General features: G+C 48.1%; 1 protein-coding gene across 14 annotated transcripts in view; it reads left to right on the top strand.

The window, feature by feature from the left end:
- LOC124720011 (basement membrane-specific heparan sulfate proteoglycan core protein) overlaps positions 1-19,616 on the top strand; it is an 801,341-nt gene that overhangs the window by 150,876 nt on the left and 630,849 nt on the right. The window contains exon 1 of one of the 14 annotated variants that reach the window (XM_047245263.1): positions 14,116-14,497. The exons of 12 other annotated variants lie outside the window; for them this stretch is intronic. In XM_047245263.1, coding sequence (XP_047101219.1) covers positions 14,386-14,497 — 112 coding nt within the window. In that variant the 5' untranslated portion in view covers positions 14,116-14,385. Of the gene's footprint in view, positions 1-14,115; positions 14,498-19,616 lie in introns of those variants that run through there. One more of the 14 variants, XM_047245264.1, reaches the window with a different exon arrangement.

The raw sequence follows: 19,616 nt of genomic DNA, 5'->3' as shown, positions 1-19,616 counted from the left end.
ATCACTTACTGAACGCTCTTCGAAATTGCTCAATTGACATCCAGTATTGTTCTCTTTTCAGGGCGGCAACAATCTTATGGCTTCCTTAAGTTATTTCACAGTCACCTTCACACATTCCCTGAAAGAAATATGCCCGACGGAGGAGAAAAGCGTAAAAGAACGAATCACGAGCATTATGTTACAGATAGGTAGTTACTGTCCTCTGCCGGCCGCTGTGGCCGAACGGTTGTAGGCGCTTCAGTCCGGAACCGCGCGACCGCTACGTCGCAGGTTCGAATCCTGCCTCGGGCATGGGTGTGTGTGATGTCCTTAGGTTGGTTAGGTTTAAGTAGTTCTAAGTTCTAGGGGACTGATGACCTCAGATGTTAAGTCCCATAGTGCTTAGAGCCATTTGAACTATTTGAACTGGCGTGGTAGTAGAGTGAACTGTAGTGGACAAAAACTGTAGAGGAAGACTGAGATTGGAATGCGTGTAACAAGTAACTGAGGACGTAGGTTGCAAGTGCTGCTGCGAGATAAAGAGGTTGGGACAGGAGAGGAAATCGTGGTGGGCCCCATCAGACCGGCCAGAAGAGCGAAAAATGAAAGGGAGGGCGTTGTGGCGTGGGAGTCGGCGTTCCCGTGCCGGAGAGCTAGAGGACGCTGGTGCATCCGGCGACTTGGCGGCGGCCGGCCGCGCCAGCCTCTGACATTTCCCCCGATTACGAGTCACTCGGCGAGCGCAGCGGCTCGTTAACATTTGGCGTGCTGGCGCTCAAACACGGACCCAGGCAGCGTCCTGAGCAGCCGAGTCAGCCGCCAGCTGAGTGGCCGATACGGCGCTGCCAGCTCACACACACACACAGCCCTGGGTAGGGACGGGACAACTGCGGCTGACTTAGGAGATGACACTATACACTAGCACAGCCGTACTCACTGATTCTCTTCCATTTTCTGTACACTTGTGGGATTTGATGCTCTGTGCTCGGTCATGACTTTCCGAAAGCAGTACCACACAGCAGCAACAAAGTCTCCAAAGAAATCGCCGTTGAAGATTAGAAGATTTTCGAGTCGAACCAAAATTTACACGGTACGAACTGCCCATCGCACCCTCCCTGAGATTTAGTTGTTAACATGCCCCAGTGGATAGCCAGCCAAAAAGTGAACACACATCCACGATCAAAATACACTACTGCCCATTAAAATTGCTACACCACGAAGATGACGTGCTACAGACGCGAAAATTTAACCGACAGGAAGAAGATGCTGTGATGTGTAAATGATTAGCTTTGCCGGTGGCGACACCTACAACGTGCTGACATGAGAAAAGCTTCCAACCGATTTCTCATACACAGAACAGCAGTTGACCGGCGTTGCCTGGTGAAACGTTGTTGTGATGCCTCGTCTAAGGAGCAGAAATGCGTACCATCACCTTTCCGATTTTCATAAAGGTCGGATTGTAGCCTATCGCGTTTGCGGTTTATCGTATCGAGGCATTGCTACTCGCGTCGGTCGAGATCCGATGACTGTTAGCAGAATATGGAATCAGTGGGTTCGGGAGGCTAATACGGAACGCCGTGCTGGATCCCAACGGCCTCGTATCACTAGCAGTCGAGATGACAGGCATCTTATCCGCACGGCTGTAACGGATCGTGCAGCCACGTCTCGATCCCTGAGTCAACAGATGGGGACGTTTGAAAGACAACAACCATCTGCACCAACAGTCCGACGACGTTTGCAGCAGCACGGACTATCAGCTCGGAGACCGTGGCTGCGGTTACCCTTGACGCTGCATCACAGACAGGAGCGCCTGCGATGGTGTACTCGACGACGAACCTGGGTGCACGAATGGCAAAACGTCATTTTTTCGGATGAATCCAGGTTTAGTTTACAGCATCACGATGGTCCGTGTTTGGCGACATCGCGGTGGATGCGTATATTCCTCATCGCCATACTGGCGTATCACTCAGCGTGATGGTATGGGGTACCAATGGTTACACGTCTCGGTCACCTCTTGTTCGCATTGACGGCACTTTGAACAGTGGACATTACATTTCAGATGTGTTACGACCCGTGGCTCTACCCTTCATTCCATCCCTGTGAAACCCTACATTTCAGCAGGATAATGAAACGACTGCATGTTGCAGGTCCTGTACGGGCCTTTCTGGGTACAGAAAATGTTCGACTGCTGCCCTGGCCCGCACATTCTCCAGATCTGTCACCAACTGAAAACGTCTGGTCAATGGTGGCCGAGCAACTGGCTCGTCACAATACGCCAGTCACTACTCTCGATGAACTGTGGTATCGTGTTGAAGCTGCACGGGCAGCTGTACCTGTACACGCCAACCGAGCTCTGTTTGACTCAATGCCCAGGCGTATCGAGGCCGTTATTACGGCCAGAGGTGGTTGTTCTGGGTACTGATTTCTCAGTACCTATGCACCCAAACTGCGTGAAAATGTAATCATACGTCATCTATAGTATAGTATATTTGTCCAATCAATACCTGTTTATCATCTGCATTTCTTCTTGGTGTAGCAATTTTAATGGCCACTAGTGTATATACGTGATAGATGTTTAAGGCTTGGAAAAGTAGACACTTGTAGCGAAAAGCGCTTGGTGCAGGGATTCACAGTCGACCGTCAACGTAAACAAATACACAATGTTGCAAATAAATAAAGGGAAAGACCCATGATTGTATGATTAGACGATTACTCAACAATCAGAAGTAGTGTGAGTAGACCTGTGCTTAGGGAGCGGTCTTAAGTGCAGCGGCGACGTAAGACTAATCGCAGGTAACGCAGATTCATCGCAAGAGTTGTGACGACGTTGCAGACGACCCACAAGGGAGGTACCTTACAGTAGCCTCACTCGGCCAAAACTTGAATATTGCTTGTCACTGTCGGATCCGTACCAAATACGATCAACAGAGGAAATAAAGAAAAGCGGCAAAAGACCTCGGCTTTTCGTTACAGCTTTACTTAATACACTCCTGGAAATGGAAAAAAGAACACATTGACACCGGTGTGTCAGACCCACCATACTTGCTCCGGACACTGCGAGAGGGCTGTACAAGCAATGATCACACGCACGGCACAGCGGACACACCAGGAACCGCGGTGTTGGCCGTCGAATGGCGCTAGCTGCGCAGCATTTGTGCACCGCCGCCGTCAGTGTCAGCCAGTTTGCCGTGGCATACGGAGCTCCATCGCAGTCTTTAACACTGGTAGCATGCCGCGACAGCGTGGACGTGAACCGTATGTGCAGTTGACGGACTTTGAGCGAGGGCGTATAGTGGGCATGCGGGAGGCCGGGTGGACGTACCGCCGAATTGCTCAACACGTGGGGCGTGAGGTCTCCACAGTACATCGATGTTGTCGCCAGTGGTCGGCGGAAGGTGCACGTGCCCGTCGACCTGGGACCGGACCGCAGCGACGCACGGATGCACGCCAAGACCGTAGGATCCTACGCAGTGCCGTAGGGGACCGCACCGCCACTTCCCAGCAAATTAGGGACACTGTTGCTCCTGGGGTATCGGCGAGGACCATTCGCAACCGTCTCCATGAAGCTGGGCTACGGTCCCGCACACCGTTAGGCCGTCTTCCGCTCACGCCCCAACATCGTGCAGCCCGCCTCCAGTGGTGTCGCGACAGGCGTGAATGGAGGGACGAATGGAGACGTGTCGTCTTCAGCGATGAGAGTCGCTTCTGCCTTGGTGCCAATGATGGTCGTATGCGTGTTTGGCGCCGTGCAGGTGAGCGCCACAATCAGGACTGCATACGACCGAGGCACACAGGGCCAACACCCGGCATCATGGTGTGGGGAGCGATCTCCTACACTGGCCGTACACCACTGGTGATCGTCGAGGGGACACTGAATAGTGCACGGTACATCCAAACCGTCATCGAACCCATCGTTCTACCATTCCTAGACCGGCAAGGGAACTTGCTGTTCCAACAGGACAATGCACGTCCGCATGTATCCCGTGCCACCCAACGTGCTCTAGAAGGTGTAAGTCAACTACCCTGGCCAGCAAGATCTCCGGATCTGTCCCCCATTGAGCATATTTGGGACTGGATGAAGCGTCGTCTCACGCGGTCTGCACGTCCAGCACGAACGCTGGTCCAACTGAGGCGCCAGGTGCAAATGGCATGGCAAGCCGTTCCACAGGACTACATCCAGCATCTCTACGATCGTCTCCATGGGAGAATAGCAGCCTACATTGCTGCGAAAGGTGGATATACACTGTACTAGTGCCGACATTGTGCATGCTCTGTTGCCTGTGTCTATGTGCCTGTGGTTCTGTCAGTGTGATCATGTGATGTATCTGACCCCAGGAATGTGTCAATAAAGTTTCCCCTTCCTGGGACAATGAATTCACGGTGTTCTTATATCAATTTCCAGGAGTGTATGTGGTGAAGCGTCAAAGAGATGGTCGTCCAAATACAGTGGCAGAGGATACAAGTGGTTCTGCGTGACGATGTGGTTTATTGCTAAAGTTCCGAGAGCGTACATTCATAAAGGAGTCAGGCATGACGCGTTTCACCTGTTTTACAAGGCGTCTCCAGTGGGCGTCAGGTAACTTCTAATTTGCTTAGATGCAGTGAATTAGAAGTTAGCCTTGTAAAAAAGGCGAAACGCGTCTGGGTGCATAAATAGTAGCACTCCGTCTTCAGACCACGAGTGGCCTACCGGGACCGTCCGACCGCCGTGTCATCCTCAGTTGAGGATGCGGATAAGAAGGGCGCGGGATGAGCACACCGCTCTCCCGACCGTTATGATGGTATTCTTGGCCGGAGCCGCTACTATTCGGTCGAGTAGCTCCTCAATTGGCATCACGAGGCTGAGTGCACCCCGAAAAATGGCAACAGTGCATGGCGGCCCGGATGGTCACCCATCCAAGTGCCGGCCACGCCCGACATCGCTTAACTTCGGTGATCTCACGGGAATCGGTGTAGCCACTGCGGCAAGGCCGTTGCCGGGTGCATAGAGAAAAATAAAAAAATTCGATGTGTAGCTTGAAAAAGGCATTTTCTTTGAAACAACTGCAATTAATACTAAATTGATTCTTCCTAGGTATATGCCGCGAAAAGAACCTGAAGATAATAGTTAGAGGCATTCGAGTTCACACGGAGGCTTACCAGCAATCGTTCTTCCCGCGAAACATTCGCGACTCGAACAGGAAAAGGGGAGCAGTGCCAGTGATGTAGAAAGTACTCTCCGCCACACACCTTAAGGTGGCTTGCGGAGTGCCGATGCAGTGTTGGCTGACAAATAATATGACATGGGGGTTGGAATGAATAAAGAATACCTGAGTGAGAAAATACAACATATGGATGTTGTACGACAACGGACCCTGTGAGAAATGTGAATAAAAATGGTCCAAGTATCGAGCCGTGGGGAACACCAAAGCAGATGTTAATCTTAGGGGATGACACAGGTGCTACAAAAAGGTATGATATAACGCGGTTGTCATGCGTAGCTCGTGTGTGTGTGTGTGTGTGTTTTGCGAAGCGCGGCCGGACAAGACGAGACCTGCGTGCAGCTTTTGGCTGGCGAGCTGGCCAGTGGAGCAGGCGAGGTGTGTGCCAAAGAATGCCCGCCGACTCGCCCGCTGCACTCCCTGATAGCACAGCGGCGAGAAAAGCGTCCGCTCAGAGCGGAGTGCGCGGCCAGCCAGTAAACACACACAAGTCACCCCCGTCCACTGCGTAAGCAGCCCGGGAAATAAAGTAGATCGGAACCGCTGTGTTTATGTGCTGATGCCGCGGCTGCACGCATTGGCTGCGACCTCGTTCGCGGTGTATACAGCTGCACTTTGCAACTCTGCAGGCCGCAATACCGGCACGCGGCAGAGGGTGCTTTCCCCGCCTGGTACACAAGACGGAGAGGTTACGAACTGCACTGAAGCACCAACGAAACTGGTACAGGCGTGCACAAATACAGAGATGTGTAAACAGGCAGAATGCGGCGCTGCGGTGGTGAACAGTTCCTAGATAAGGAAATGGTTCAAATGACTCTGAGCACTAAGCGACTTAACTTCTGAGGTCATCAGTCGCCTAGAACTTAGAACTAATTAAACCTAACTAACCTAAGGACATCACACACATCCATGTCCGAGGCAGGATTCGAACCTGCGACCGTAGCGGTCGCTCGGCTCCAGACTGCAGCGCCTAGAACCGCACGGCCACTCCGGCCGGCCCTAGATGGTGCAGTTGTTAGAAAGCTTACTGCTGCTACAATAGCAGGTTATCAAGATTTACGTGAGTTTGAACGTTGGGTTACAGTAGCCGCAAGAACGATGGGACACAGCATCTCCGAGGTGGCGATGAAGAAGGAATTTTCCCGTACGACCATTTCACAAGTGTACCGTGAATATCAGGAATCCGGTAGAACATCAAGCCTCCGACATCGCTGCAGCCTGAAAAAGATCCTTCAAGAACGGGAACCACCGACGACTGAACAAAATCGTTCGACGTGATAGAAGTACAGCCATTCCGCAAATTACTGCATATTTCAGTCCTGGGTCCTCAACAGGTGTCAGCGTCCGAACCATTCAACGAAACATAATCGATATGTGCTTTCGGAGCCGAAGGCCCACTCGTGTACCTTCGATTACTGCACGACACAAAGTTTTACGCCTCGCCTAGCTCCAAAAACACCGACATTGGACTGTTGATGCCTGGTCGGACGAGTCTCGTTTAAAATTGTATCAAATGGTTCAAATGGCTCTGAGCACTATGGGATTTAACATCTGAGGTCAGCAGTCCCCTAGAACTTAGAACTACTTCAACCTAACTAACATAAGGACATCACACACATCCATGCCCGTGGCACGATTCGAACCTGCGACCGTAGCAGCAGCGTGGTTCTGACTGAAGCGCCTACAACCGCTCGGCCACAACGTCTGGCAAATGTGATTTACCCGAAGGGCCGAGAAGTTCCCGTTGACCGACAGTATAATCCCGACAGTCCCGTGCCCAATGCAATCGTAACTGACGTCATTTTGATTTGCAGTTCCTTGTTTTGGCCGTGTTTGCAGTTAAAATTGTAGGATGTGAGGTCCACTAGTTATGAAAACAACGTTTTTTCTCAGTTCCCAAACATGTTTAGGCACCACTGTGCCATCATCTGTGGGTTTTTGTTTTTATTTACTGTTTACATTTGGTGTGCATGAATTTTCTGGATCACTTGTCTGTTAATTACTACAGGTTTTCGTGTGGCAGGCACTTTCATTGTCCGCATCATGGTGCGATGTTATGATGCACACGCAATTATAACCAGTATATCCACAAATAACGTAGTAAAACACTTTTCACTTCACCAAAAAACAGCTTCTTTCACTAGATGCTCACGACAGTAGCAAGTGAACACTCCACCAGCTTCGCCGGTTTCGCGATTCTCCTTCACAGACTTTGCGTAATAGTACTCTGCCCTTTTTCAGAGTCACTTATCTCAGTGGATTCCCCCATTCGCAGCCCATTTCTTCGCTTTACCCGGCCCCAGTGGCCGAGCGGTTCTAGTCGCTACAGTCTGGAGCCGCGCGACTGCTACGGCCACAGGTTCGAATTCTGCCTCGGGCATGAATGTGTGTGATGTCCTTAGGTTAGTTAGTTTTAAGTACACTAATGGCCGTTAAAATTGCTACACCACGAAGATGACGTGCTACAGACGCGAAATTTAACCGACAGGAAGAAGATGCTGTGATATGCAAATGATTAGGTTTTCAGAGCATTCATACAAGGTTGGCGTCGGTGGCGACACATACAACGTCCTGACATGAGGAAAGTTTCCAACCGATTTCTCATTCACAAACAGCAGTTGACCGGCGTTGCCTGGTGAAACGTTGTTGTGATGCCTCATGTAAGGAGATGAAATGCGTACCATCACGTTTCCGACTTTGATAAAGGTCGGATTGTACCCTATCGTGATTGCGGTTTATCGTATCGCGACATTGCTGCTCCCGTCGGTTGAGATCCAATGACTGTTAGCAGAATATGGAATCACTCGCTTCAGGAGGGTAATACGGAACGCCGTGCTGGATCCCAGCGGCCTCGTATCACTAGCAGTCGAGATGACAGACATCTTATCCGCATGGCTGTAACGGATCGTGCAGCCACGTCTCCATCCCCGAGTCAACAGATGGAACAGATGGGGACGTTTGCAAGACAACAACCATCTGCACGAACAGTTCGACGACGTTTGCAGCAGCATGAACTATCAGCTCGGAGACCGTGGCTGCGGTTACCGTTGACGCTGCATCACAGACAGGAGCGCCTGCGATGGTGTACTCGACGACGAACCTGGGTGCACGAATGGCAAAACGTCATTTTTTCGGATGAATCCAGGTTCTGTTTTCAGCATCGTGATGGTCGCATCCGTGTTTGGCGACATCGCGGTGAACGCACATTGGAAGCGTGTATTCGCCATCGCCATACTGGCGTCTCACCCGGCGTGATGGTATGGAGTGCCATTGGTTACACGTCTCGGCCACCTCTTGTTCGCATTGACGGCACTTTGAACAGTGGACGTTACATTTCAGACGTGTTACGACCCGTGGCTCTACCCTCCATTCGATCACTGCGAAACCCTACATACCAGCACGATAATGCACGACCGCAAGTTGCAGGTCCTGTACGGGCCTTTCCGGATACAGAAAATGTTCGACTGCTGCCCTGGCCAGCACATTCTCCAGATCTCTCACCAATTGAAAACGTCCGGTCAATGATGGCCGAGCAACTGGCTCGTCGCAATACGCCAGTCACTACTCTTGATGAACTGTGGTATCGTGTTGAAGCTGCACGGGCAGCTGTACCTGTACACGCCATCCGAGCTCTGTTTGTCTCAATGCCCAGGCGTATGGAGGCCGTTATTACGGCCGGAGGTGGTTGTTCTGGGTACTGATTTCTCAGGATCTATGCACCCAAACTGCGTGAAAGTGTAATCACATGTCAATTCTAGTATATTTGTCCAATGAATACCCGTTTATCATCTGAATTTCTTCTCGGTGTAGCAATTGTAATGGCCAGCAGTGTAGTTCTAAGTTCTAGGGGACTGATGACCTCAGATGTTAACTCCCATAGTGCTCAGACCCATCTGAACCATCTTCGCTTTAGGCTGATCCCCCGTTCGTGTCTGCTGCGCTTGCACACTTTCGCTACCGCATCAGCTGCCCGCAGCGTAACCAGGTGCCATCCAACATCGCCGAGAGCAGTGTCGTAATGTTTCGCCTTATCGGCATATTTGTTAGTCAGGCGATATTCGAAATGACTGAGCCCCCCTTATCGATCCATTCAGCTGTCACTGCTGTCCTATTTCACCGGCATTCATTTGCGCGTTACAGGAGGCATCCAGACACTTTGAACAGGTAGTGTTTTGTAAGTAGGGACTGTCCTCTAACAGTCCATTGCGGAACACCCGAAGTCACTTTTACGTCTGGAGTTTTTGCCCGTTCAGAACTCGCGACAACAAACGCAGACCTTGTCCGATATCCGGTTAAACTGCCGTCCTACGCCATGTTGTGCCTCCACAAGGGCGAGGCGCCCAGCTACATGTGTGCTGCGCCTTCTGGCGCCCCTCCATGTGTGGAGCACGTCATCGCAGCTCTCAGAGCTCCGGGCTCCAGGCCAAACCCACTCGGCAACTTCTGACGATTTCCTGGCAAATCGCATGGGACGCATCCCGCGGCTACCATTACTACATCTACATCTACATGATTTATACTCCGTAAGCCACCCAACGGTGTGTGGCGGAGGGCACTTTACGTGCCACTGTCATTACCTCCCTTTCCTGTTCCAGTCGCGTACGGTTCGCGGGAAGAACGACTGCCGGAAAGCCTCCGTGCGCGCTCGAATCTCTCTAATTTTACATTCGTGATCTCCTCGGGAGGTATAAGTAGGGGGAAGCAATATATTCGATACCTCATCCAGAAACGCACCCTCTCGAAACCTGGACAGCGAGCTACACCACGATGCAGAGCGCCTCTCTTGCAGAGTCTGCCACTCGAGTTTGCTAAACACCTCCGTAACGCTATCACGCTTACCAAATAACCCTGTGACGAAACGCGCCGTTCTTCTTTGGATCTTCTCTATCTCCTCCATCAACCCGACCTGGTACGGATCCCACACTGATGAGCAATACTCGAGTATAGGTCGAACGAGTGTTTTGTAAGCCACCTCCATTGTTGATGGACTACATTTTCTAAGCAATCTCCCAACGAATCTCAACCTGGTACCCGCCTTACCAACAATTAATTTTATACGATCGTTCCACTTCAAATCGTTCCGTACGCATACTCCCAGATATTTTACAGAAGTAACTGCTACCAGTGTTTGTTCCGCTATCATATAATCATACAATAAGGGATCCTTCTTTCTATGTATTCGCAATACGTTACATTTGTCTATGTTAAGGGTCAGTTGCCACTCCCTGCACCAAGTGCCCATCCGCTGCAGATCTTCCTGCATTTCGCTGCAATTTTCTAATACTGCAACTTCTCTGTATACTACAGCATCATCCGCGAAAAGCCGCATGGGACTTCCGACACTATCTACTAGGTCATTTATATATATTGTGAAAAGCAATGGTCCCATAACACTCCCCTGTGGCACGCCAGAGGTTACTTTAACGTCTGTAGACGTCTCTCCATTGAGAACAACATGCTGTGTTCTGTTTGCCAAAAACTCTTCAATCCAGCCACACAGCTGGTCTGATATTCCGTAGGCTTTTACTTTGTTTATCAGGCGACAGTGCGGAACTGTATCGAACGCCTTCCGGAAGTCGAGGAAAATAGCATCTACCAGGGAGCCTGTATGTAATATTTTCTGGGTCTCATGAACAAATAAAGCGAGTTAGGCCTCACACGATCGCTGTTTCCGGAATCCGTGTTGATTCCTACATAGTGGATTCTGGGATTCCAAAAACGACATGATACTCGAGCAAAAAACACGTTATAAAATTCTACAACAGATCGACGTCAGAGATATAGGTCTATAGTTTTGCGCATCTGCTCGGCGACCCTTCTTGAGAACTGGAACTACCTATGATCTTTTCTGGATATGCTGTTTCGAGCCACTTACTGATTTAATGTAAGACCTGAACTTTCTAGGATTTTCTGTCAAGTCGGTACATAGAATTTTACTTTGGAATTCACTGAACGCTTCACGCATAGCCCTCCTTACGCTAACTTTGACATCGTTTAGCTTCTGTTTGTCTGAGAGGTTTTGGCTGCGTTTAAACTTGCAGTGAAGCTCTCTTTGCTATCGCAGTAGTTTCCTAACTTTGTTGTGTTTATGTGTCTACAGGCTGGCGCACGAAATGTGTTACCATTTTGTTTTTGAATATAAACTTTATTGTCAGTACAATCTGGATGGAACATATACTACAATGAAGAGCCGTCCATGGAGATTTGTTCTAGCTCAGCACATGCTCAATATGTCCACCATTTCGTTTCCTAACTTCCTTCAAACGAACACTGATTACCCTACGGCACATGTCTTCCGTAATTTCTCTGCAAGCTTGAAGAATAAGTCTTCTGATCTCCATTAAATCACGTGGACGTTTCGGAAAATTTCTTTTCCTTTAGGTACCCCCAAAGATGGACTGAGGTCTGGACTATTGGGGGGCCAATTTTGTCCGTCAATGAAGCGACCTGGAAACCTGAGTGACATGATCCGCATGTGGAAATGCTCGTGTAAAAACTCCAACACAGTGTTTGCAGTATGTGGCCTTGCTCCATCTTGCACGAACCACTGCGTGTCGAAGGGCAAGGCAGTAGCAAGAAGCTGTGGAATGAAGCTATTGCGAAGCAGGCTCAAATAACGCTCGCTGTTCACAGTTTCTTCAAAGAAAAAGGGTCCAGTAAGTCCGTGACTGGAAACTGCTGCTCACGCTGTAATCTTCGGAGCATAATGTAGTCGTTCATGAAGCACTTGTGGGTTTTCAGTGGCCCAAAAGCGTACGTTTTGTTAGTTAACCACACCGTCTAAATGAAAATGCGCCTCGTCTGAAACCCAAACGTTGTTGACAGTTTCTTTCCTATCCTCCGCCCACAGAGCAAACAGTAGTCTCTGCTGCTTGTGTTCTTCAGTGAGCTTCTGTGCACAGGTCACCCTGTATGGGTACATATGGAGGTCACTTTTAAGAATGCGTTGAACGGAGCGTCTGGATATTCCCAGTTGCTCTTCTGCCTTTCTACACGATTTCCTGGGACTTCTCTGAACAGCAACTCGTACCGCTTCAGTATTCTCCGGCGAACAAACAGGCTTAGGCAGAGGTCGCTTCGCTTCCAATACTTTTCCTTCCTGTACAAGCTTATCGTACAACCTGTGGATGGTCTTCTCGCAAGGGACCCATCGTGTGTTAAACTGTTGTCGAAAACGCCTCTGAGTCACAACAAGGCTTTTCGTTTCATGAAAAAGTAACACAATTGCCGATCGTTGCTGTGTCGTCAGTCTTCCATTGTCAGTCATTGCTGCTTACCAGTCTCCTAGCGGCAGTATCGTGAATTAAACGTCATTTCGTAACTCATTTGCCGGCCGGTGTGGCCGAGCGGTTCTAGGTGCTTCAGTCCGCAACCGCGCTGCTGCTACGGTCGCAGGTTCGAATCCTGCCGCGGGCATATAAGTGTGTGATGTTATTAGGTTATTTAGGAGTTAGGTTTGTGTTGTTTCTAAGTCTAGGGGACTGATGACGTCAGATGTTAAGTCCCATAGTGTTCAGAGCCATTTGAACCGTTAGAGCAACGGGATTAGTTGTCTCGTTGCTACTTCCCTCAGTGAGTTTAGAAATTCTGTTTTTATTTATCCGTTGTGCCTTATTCGATCTTATTAAGTCTTCCAAAGTTCGCTTAAATTCTGAGTCTAATACTGGATCCCCTATGTCAGTTAGGGACAGAAAATTACGTATTGCTACACCACGAAGATGACCTGCTACAGACGCGAAATTTAACCGACAGGAAGAAGATGCTGTGATATGCAAATGATTAGCTTTTCAGAGCATCCACACAAGGTTGGCGCCGGTGGCGACACCTACAACGTGCTGACATGAGGAACGTTTCCAAACAGCAGTTGACCGGGGTTGCCTGGTGGACGTTACATTTCAGATGTGTTACCCTACCCTTCATTCGATCCCTGCAAAACCCTACATTTCAGCAGGATAATGCACGACCGCAATTTGCAGGTCCTGTACGGGCGTTTCTGGATACAGAAAATGTTCGACTGCTGCCATGGCCAGCACATTCTCCAGATCTCTCACCAACTGAAAACGTCTGGTCAATGGTGGCCGAACAGCTGGTTCGTCTCAATACGCCAGTCACTACTCTTGATGAACTGTGGTATCGTGTTGAAGCTGCATGGGCAGCTGTACCTGTACACGCCATCCGAGCTCTTGTTTGACTCAATGCGCAAGCGTATCAAAGCCGTTATTACGGACAGAGGTGGTTGTTCTGCGTACTGATTTCTCAGGATCTATGCAGCCAAATTGCGTGAAAATGTAATCACATGTCAGATCTAGTATAATACGTTTGTCCAATGGATAGCCGTTTATCGTCTGCATTTGTTCTTGGTGTAGCAATTTTAATGGCCAGTAGTGTGTAAACGCTACCACTATTCGTTGAGGAAGGCATTACATAGGTTTTTATTGCTTACGAGTTCTGTCATTGCAGTTTACTGTGTGTACGATGCCGCATTTGGAACGGAATAACGGTGAGGGAAAAAAGTGCAGAAGTCCTTAAGTGCTCCTAAGAACATACTGTAAAGTGGCGCAGCTTATACGATGCAGTTTCGCATTACGGCCGATAATGACTGTCGCGAATAGTTGCGGTCCCGGTACGATGCCGTGGGGGAAGCGCGGAGATAATGCGCGGATGAGCCGTCAGCTGTCTGTCTCGCTCTGTTCCCCCCACCACGCGGCCCGCCGAGCCCAGCCGAAGCGCCACGGAGACAGCCGATCGGTCAAACGCCGGCGCCAAGCCGGGCGGCATTCGAACTCGTCGCTCATCAGTCGCAAAACTGCTGCCGCACGTTGCGCGTCGGAGCAGCAAGCGGTCAGGGAGAAACACACACTCACAGAACATACCGCACAGCTTTCTGTGTCTCTCTCTCTGCCGGGACTTCGCGACAGTCTCGTATCCCGCTCTCGCGACATCTTTCACCCCATTTCGCGCACGCGAAACATGTCGCCGTCCGCCGTTTGAGCGCGAAGGACGGGAAAAAAAAATTAGCTTCAGTATTCTTTTTCTGAATAGTTTAAGAGTAGTAACGAGTCCCAGGCTAGTTACTTCGCACACTTTTCTAGTCGCTCCGTTACCGGTGTCTAGTCAGCGGAAACTGCCAAAACAATTTCGCCCGCGGCGGAATCTGCTATGAGTATCGCCTGAGGCAAATAGGTAGGGAAAAATATCGGGGAAAATGGCTTTTTCTCCGCCCGGAAAATCGCCGGCGGCGCCTTTGACGTGCCGTCAGCTTCTGCTGGTGTCTGCGATCGCCCTGCACCTGCTGGTTCCACACGCGGCCGCCCAAGGTAAGCAAGTGGTCGCACACGATGTGCATATCAACACACCCTGTTCTGCCCGTGTGTTCCTTTTTGTGAGCGATTTCATTAAGGGGCTGCCTTATTACTACTAACAGCCGTGTTCTCTGGGCCGAATATGGCCGAGTAATGACCAGATGTGTCTCAGAAATAAAAAAAAGGTTCCATTTTGTACGAAAAAGGAAGCTGGTTCGAACCGCTGTACGATATCTCTCTGAGGAGATCTATCGGCCATGTTGGAAGCATCTTTCTGACCCTTTGGACCCGTTATTAGAGGCAGGATTTCGCTAAACTGCTGCAGTAATGTAGAATGGAAATTATAGTGATCATGTATGGCGTATTGAGCCATGCCGAACTGTAATAGGAGAAGAGGAACATGTACCTGTGTATACTTACATCTTTGCCTGGGGGCTTTATTTCTGTACTTATTCATATAACATTGTTATTTTTTGTATTGTGTCTTTGCTACTCGAAATTTTATATAAGTGAGACCTAGATAAGCTGTAGAGAGGCCCACACACATTACACTGCCGTATGATTTGTGTAATATTGACATATCTCGTGCAAACGCGAACAATTCACACCTAAAAGCATTATTTCGTGTCTAGAAGTAGTTGGAGAACACGTCAGTGGTCTTTGACATGCGCTGAAAGCTTCTGAGCCGTTGAAAGAAACTTTTGAGTACCCTCCTTTGTAAGTAAAAATTCGTTACAAGTGATACAGAGAACACAAATAGCTTCGGTCGTGATAAAGTGCCGTGGGGGACACCAGACGTTACTCGTACAAGGCCATTGCCCAACAGTATTGTGTATTGAATTTCTTTCTGTTAGTATACATTGATTAGCGCAACTCAAGTTTTTTTTCTGGTTATTTGGGCAGTTCCCTAAACAAGAGCTACATTAGGGACGAGATGGTAGTGGCAAACTTCTCGAAACGACCCTCAGATTACCCGGTAGAGCCAACTTTTAACTGACAGAGATTTACAGTCGACTTCTAACTGCTTGACATTTATCGCTCACCAAAAGAGGGTGTTTCGTATCTCTAAGCATTGTTTCCTTTGTTAAAGTGTCTGGAGAAGTATCACTGGAGCATTTTCTCGAGCATTAAAAATTTCTAAGCCGCCCAGTTTGTTTAGGAAGAACCGACTTTGTAAGTACAATTTGTTACGAGCAATTTTTACTAAGCGTAGAAGTAGTTTTGAGCATTTCATTGAACCTTGGGGGACACCAGAAGCTATTCGCGCAAGTGTATTTTGTGTACTGCATTTCGCGCTTCATATTTCAATATAACAATTAATTCGAGGTTTTTAGTACTGTATCGATTAACCTGTTGTCAAATAAAAAAAAATCATCTTTTCTTGTAAGCAGTGTAAATTAGTGAAACAGCAAGAGAGGTATGTCCCACACGAGCACCATGAGGTGAATAGAAAACGTCGTTTCTGCTGCAGCCCTCGCATTATCGCTACCCTTGTACTGGCTTCTTTCCAACACTATTAATGGAGAACAAATAATTTTGCCGATATTACAGTCCCCTAGGGGTCACCAGAAGCTATTTGTACAAGACAAATACTCATTTGCCCTCGTTCATATATTAGCTTTCCGTGCAATTACAATAGGATGTCCACAAACAGCTACTGACATGTTAAATTTTTTTATTAATTAAGTGGATGCGAGACATATTGCTCATCAAAGCATTGTAAGACGCTAGGTTAAAATCATTTGAGCTCCTGAAAATGTATACTGACAATACCTTCTTTCCAGCAGTTATTAATGCAGACCACATGTTGTTGATCATATTATACATATATGGTGTCTGTTTTCTCTGACATGTCCGAAAGGACAGACAGCACGTATATACAAGTAATGTGAGACAACCAGTGATATCTTCCGTGGAGATGCAAACCACGGTTGAACGCTTACGGGAATCGGCGAAATGCCGCGAGTATTGACGGTAACGGGCAAAGGGCACTACATCGGAAGTGTGGGCATAAGCTGAAGATTTGCGTGTGACAGGAGGCGTGATGGGTTAGTCCGTGCAATTGCGACGACCGCTGAGGTAGGATGGCTTAGTGGTCGAAGCACCGGCCTAGTAATCAGCAGACCCGAGTTAGAATCCCAGCCGGCACTAATTTTCCACTAACCCCATTGATTTAAGTCAATGCCCACCCGCAGCCAGTGTCTGTAATTGCTCTGTGTCTTGGGATCACGTTACAGTTACCTGGGGAGACCAAAAATTATTTCTGTTAGACAAATACCTCTGTGTGTATTGCATATCCACAAAAACAGCTTACGTTTTAGGAACTTTCAATTCTTCAAAGGTTTCGGAAAAATATTTCTCAATAAATCTCTATTAGATGCATTGACAATGTAATTAGAACTCCCAAAAATATATTTAACGAAGCACTGAAATACTTTTTTCTTCATTTTCTGCTAATACAGAGGTAATCTTGAACAGTCCTTGTGGAACAATAGACAGTAATAGTACAACCCAAGTTTCCACATATTTCGCGAGGTGGTTTTTGTCAAAACTCACTTCACTTTCAAAATATCTTCACAACAAAAATGTTGTACGGGGGTCTTTGGAGGTCGGTTTAGACGTGATTCCTCTTTCTATGGCGCTTTTGCATTCCGAGTCCGTGATCCTCACTTTTTCTGCCTGAGCTGTCCGTTGTTAGCCAGAAATAAATGTTACATTCGTATAAGAGTACTGCTTCAATTTACACAAAAATGTGGCGTGAACTTTTCAAATATAAGTGCGTTTTTCTCTTACACTTTAGGACTGTGGAGATAGTAAAGGATCAGACATCTGAGAGTATTCCTCCCACTTCCATAAGCAGGATTTGAGAGATGCAGAGAAACTGTGTGGAGTGAAGAGGTAAAAGTTCCTATGCCCGCGTTTCAGGAAGACGGGGCTACAATTTGCACAGTGAATCAACCAACGGTTGGAAGGGGTTGGGGGATATTTGCGCTACGAGGCAGTTAAAAGAATGCTGGACGGGTTCCCTGTTTGCGCCTCCAATTCTAAGAGCGGACAAAAACTGTAGAAGAGAGGCAGCCATGACGATATTCACTGGTTGACCTGTCTCTACCCAAGCTGGAAACCAAGATGAGACCTTATAAAGCAAAGCAACATCACTCTGACAGCATTTGGTATATTTGTAGACTCATTTTTAAGCAGTCGTAATGCGTTTTATTATGTATACCTTCTTTCACAGCTTTTACATATGTAAATGATTGAATGTGTTCACTCGAAAATTAATAAGCGATAAAAAAACAGACGAAATGTATATGAAAACCTCTCCAGTGCCTAACCTTAAAAAAATTGGGAATTCACGCCACGAGAGGAAGATGAAACGGGGAAATAATTGTCTAGAGTTTCAATTCCTTGCCTCTTACGATGGGTACCAGGCCATTGGAATATATATATATATATATATATATATATATATATATATATATAATATAGAAGTCATTCCTCTTGCCTCTTACGATGGGTACCAGGCTAGTGAAACAGGTTTTATGCTCACACATGATCACGGGTTTGGAGAATGTGAATCTCTCCTACACAAATCAGCGCAGATTCCGCAGAGACCTTGCGAAACTCATCTCACTCTTCTTTCTCCATTGGATTTACAGCTCTGTGGACAACGGGGTTCAGGTGGATGCCGTGTTCCTCGACTTCAGAAAGGCATGTGACACCGTCCCGCACTGCCGTTTACTGAGAAAAGTGCAACCTTACAGAGTATCGGACCAGGTTTGGGACTGGATTCAAGACTGCCTTACAGACAGAACTCAACACGTCGCTCTTACTGGAACGAAATCGACAGATGTAAAGGTAATACCCGGAGTACACCATGGCAGTGTTATAGCGCCACAGCCGTTTACAATTTATACTGATGATCTAATGGATAATGATGTGATGGATAACATCGCAAATTCCGCGAGGCTTTTCGCAACTGATGCTGTTGCGTACAGAGACGTCGCAGCGCTAGGAAATTGTAGCGAAATGCGTAGGCTCGTCGATTGCTCAAGGGACTGGCAGCTGGCCACGAACGTAGATGCTCGTAATTGTAGCGTGTTGCGCAGAAACTGGCGAAAAAGTCCAGTGCTGTACTGTACAAATGCTGTACCGCTTTATTGGCGAGATAGTAAACGTAAGCTCCGTCTACTAACCCTGTGGGGCCCACCGGTACCGACCGACCGCCGTGTCATCCTTCGGCAGTGACGTCATTGGATGCGGTATGGAAGCCCGGCCGGCCGGCCATTGTCAGTTTCCGTGACCTGGAGCCGCTACTTCTCGGTCAAGTAGATTCTCAATCTGCAATCACGAAGCTGACAGCATCTCACACCAAACCGCCCAATAAGGGGAAAAAAAAATAACCTGGTAGCAACGGGAATCGAAGCCACGTCCACCGCATGGCAGTCAGTCCGCTGAACACTCAGCGATGGAGGCGGCCCGCAGGAAATAGTAACAACCGTAAAATATGTAGGAGTTGTTGTTGTGGTCTTCAGTCCAGAGACTGGTTTGATGCAGCTCTCCATGCTACTCTACCCTGTGCTAGCTTATTCATCTCCCAGTACCTACTGCAGCCTACATCCTTCTGAATCTGCTTAGTGTATTCATCTCTTGGTCTCCCTCTACGATTTTTACCCTCCACGCTGCCCTCCAATACTAAATTGGTGATCCCTCGATGTCTCAGAACATGTCCTGCCAACCGATCCCTTCTTCTAGTCAAGTTGTGCCACAAACTCCTCTTCTCCGCAATTCTATTCAATACCTCGTCATTAGTTACGTGATCTACCCATCTAATCTTCAGCATTCTTATAGCTTATATTCTCTTCTTGTCCAAACTATTTATCGTCCATGTTTCACTTCCATACATGGCTACACTCCATACAAACACGTTCAGAAACGACTTCCTGCACTTAAATCTATACTCGATGTTAACAAATTTCTCTTCTTCAGAAACGCTTTCCTTGCCATTGGCAATCTACATTTTATAACCTCTCTACTTCGACCATCATCAGTTATTTTGCTCCCCAAATAGCAAAATTCATTTACTACTTTAAGCGTCTCATTTCCTAATCTAATTCCCGCAGCATCACCCGAT

Source organism: Schistocerca piceifrons, chromosome 11 (assembly GCF_021461385.2).
Source record: "Schistocerca piceifrons isolate TAMUIC-IGC-003096 chromosome 11, iqSchPice1.1, whole genome shotgun sequence".
Classification (NCBI taxonomy): Eukaryota; Metazoa; Arthropoda; class Insecta; order Orthoptera; family Acrididae; genus Schistocerca; species Schistocerca piceifrons.
This window is presented reverse-complemented; position numbering and strand designations above follow the sequence as displayed.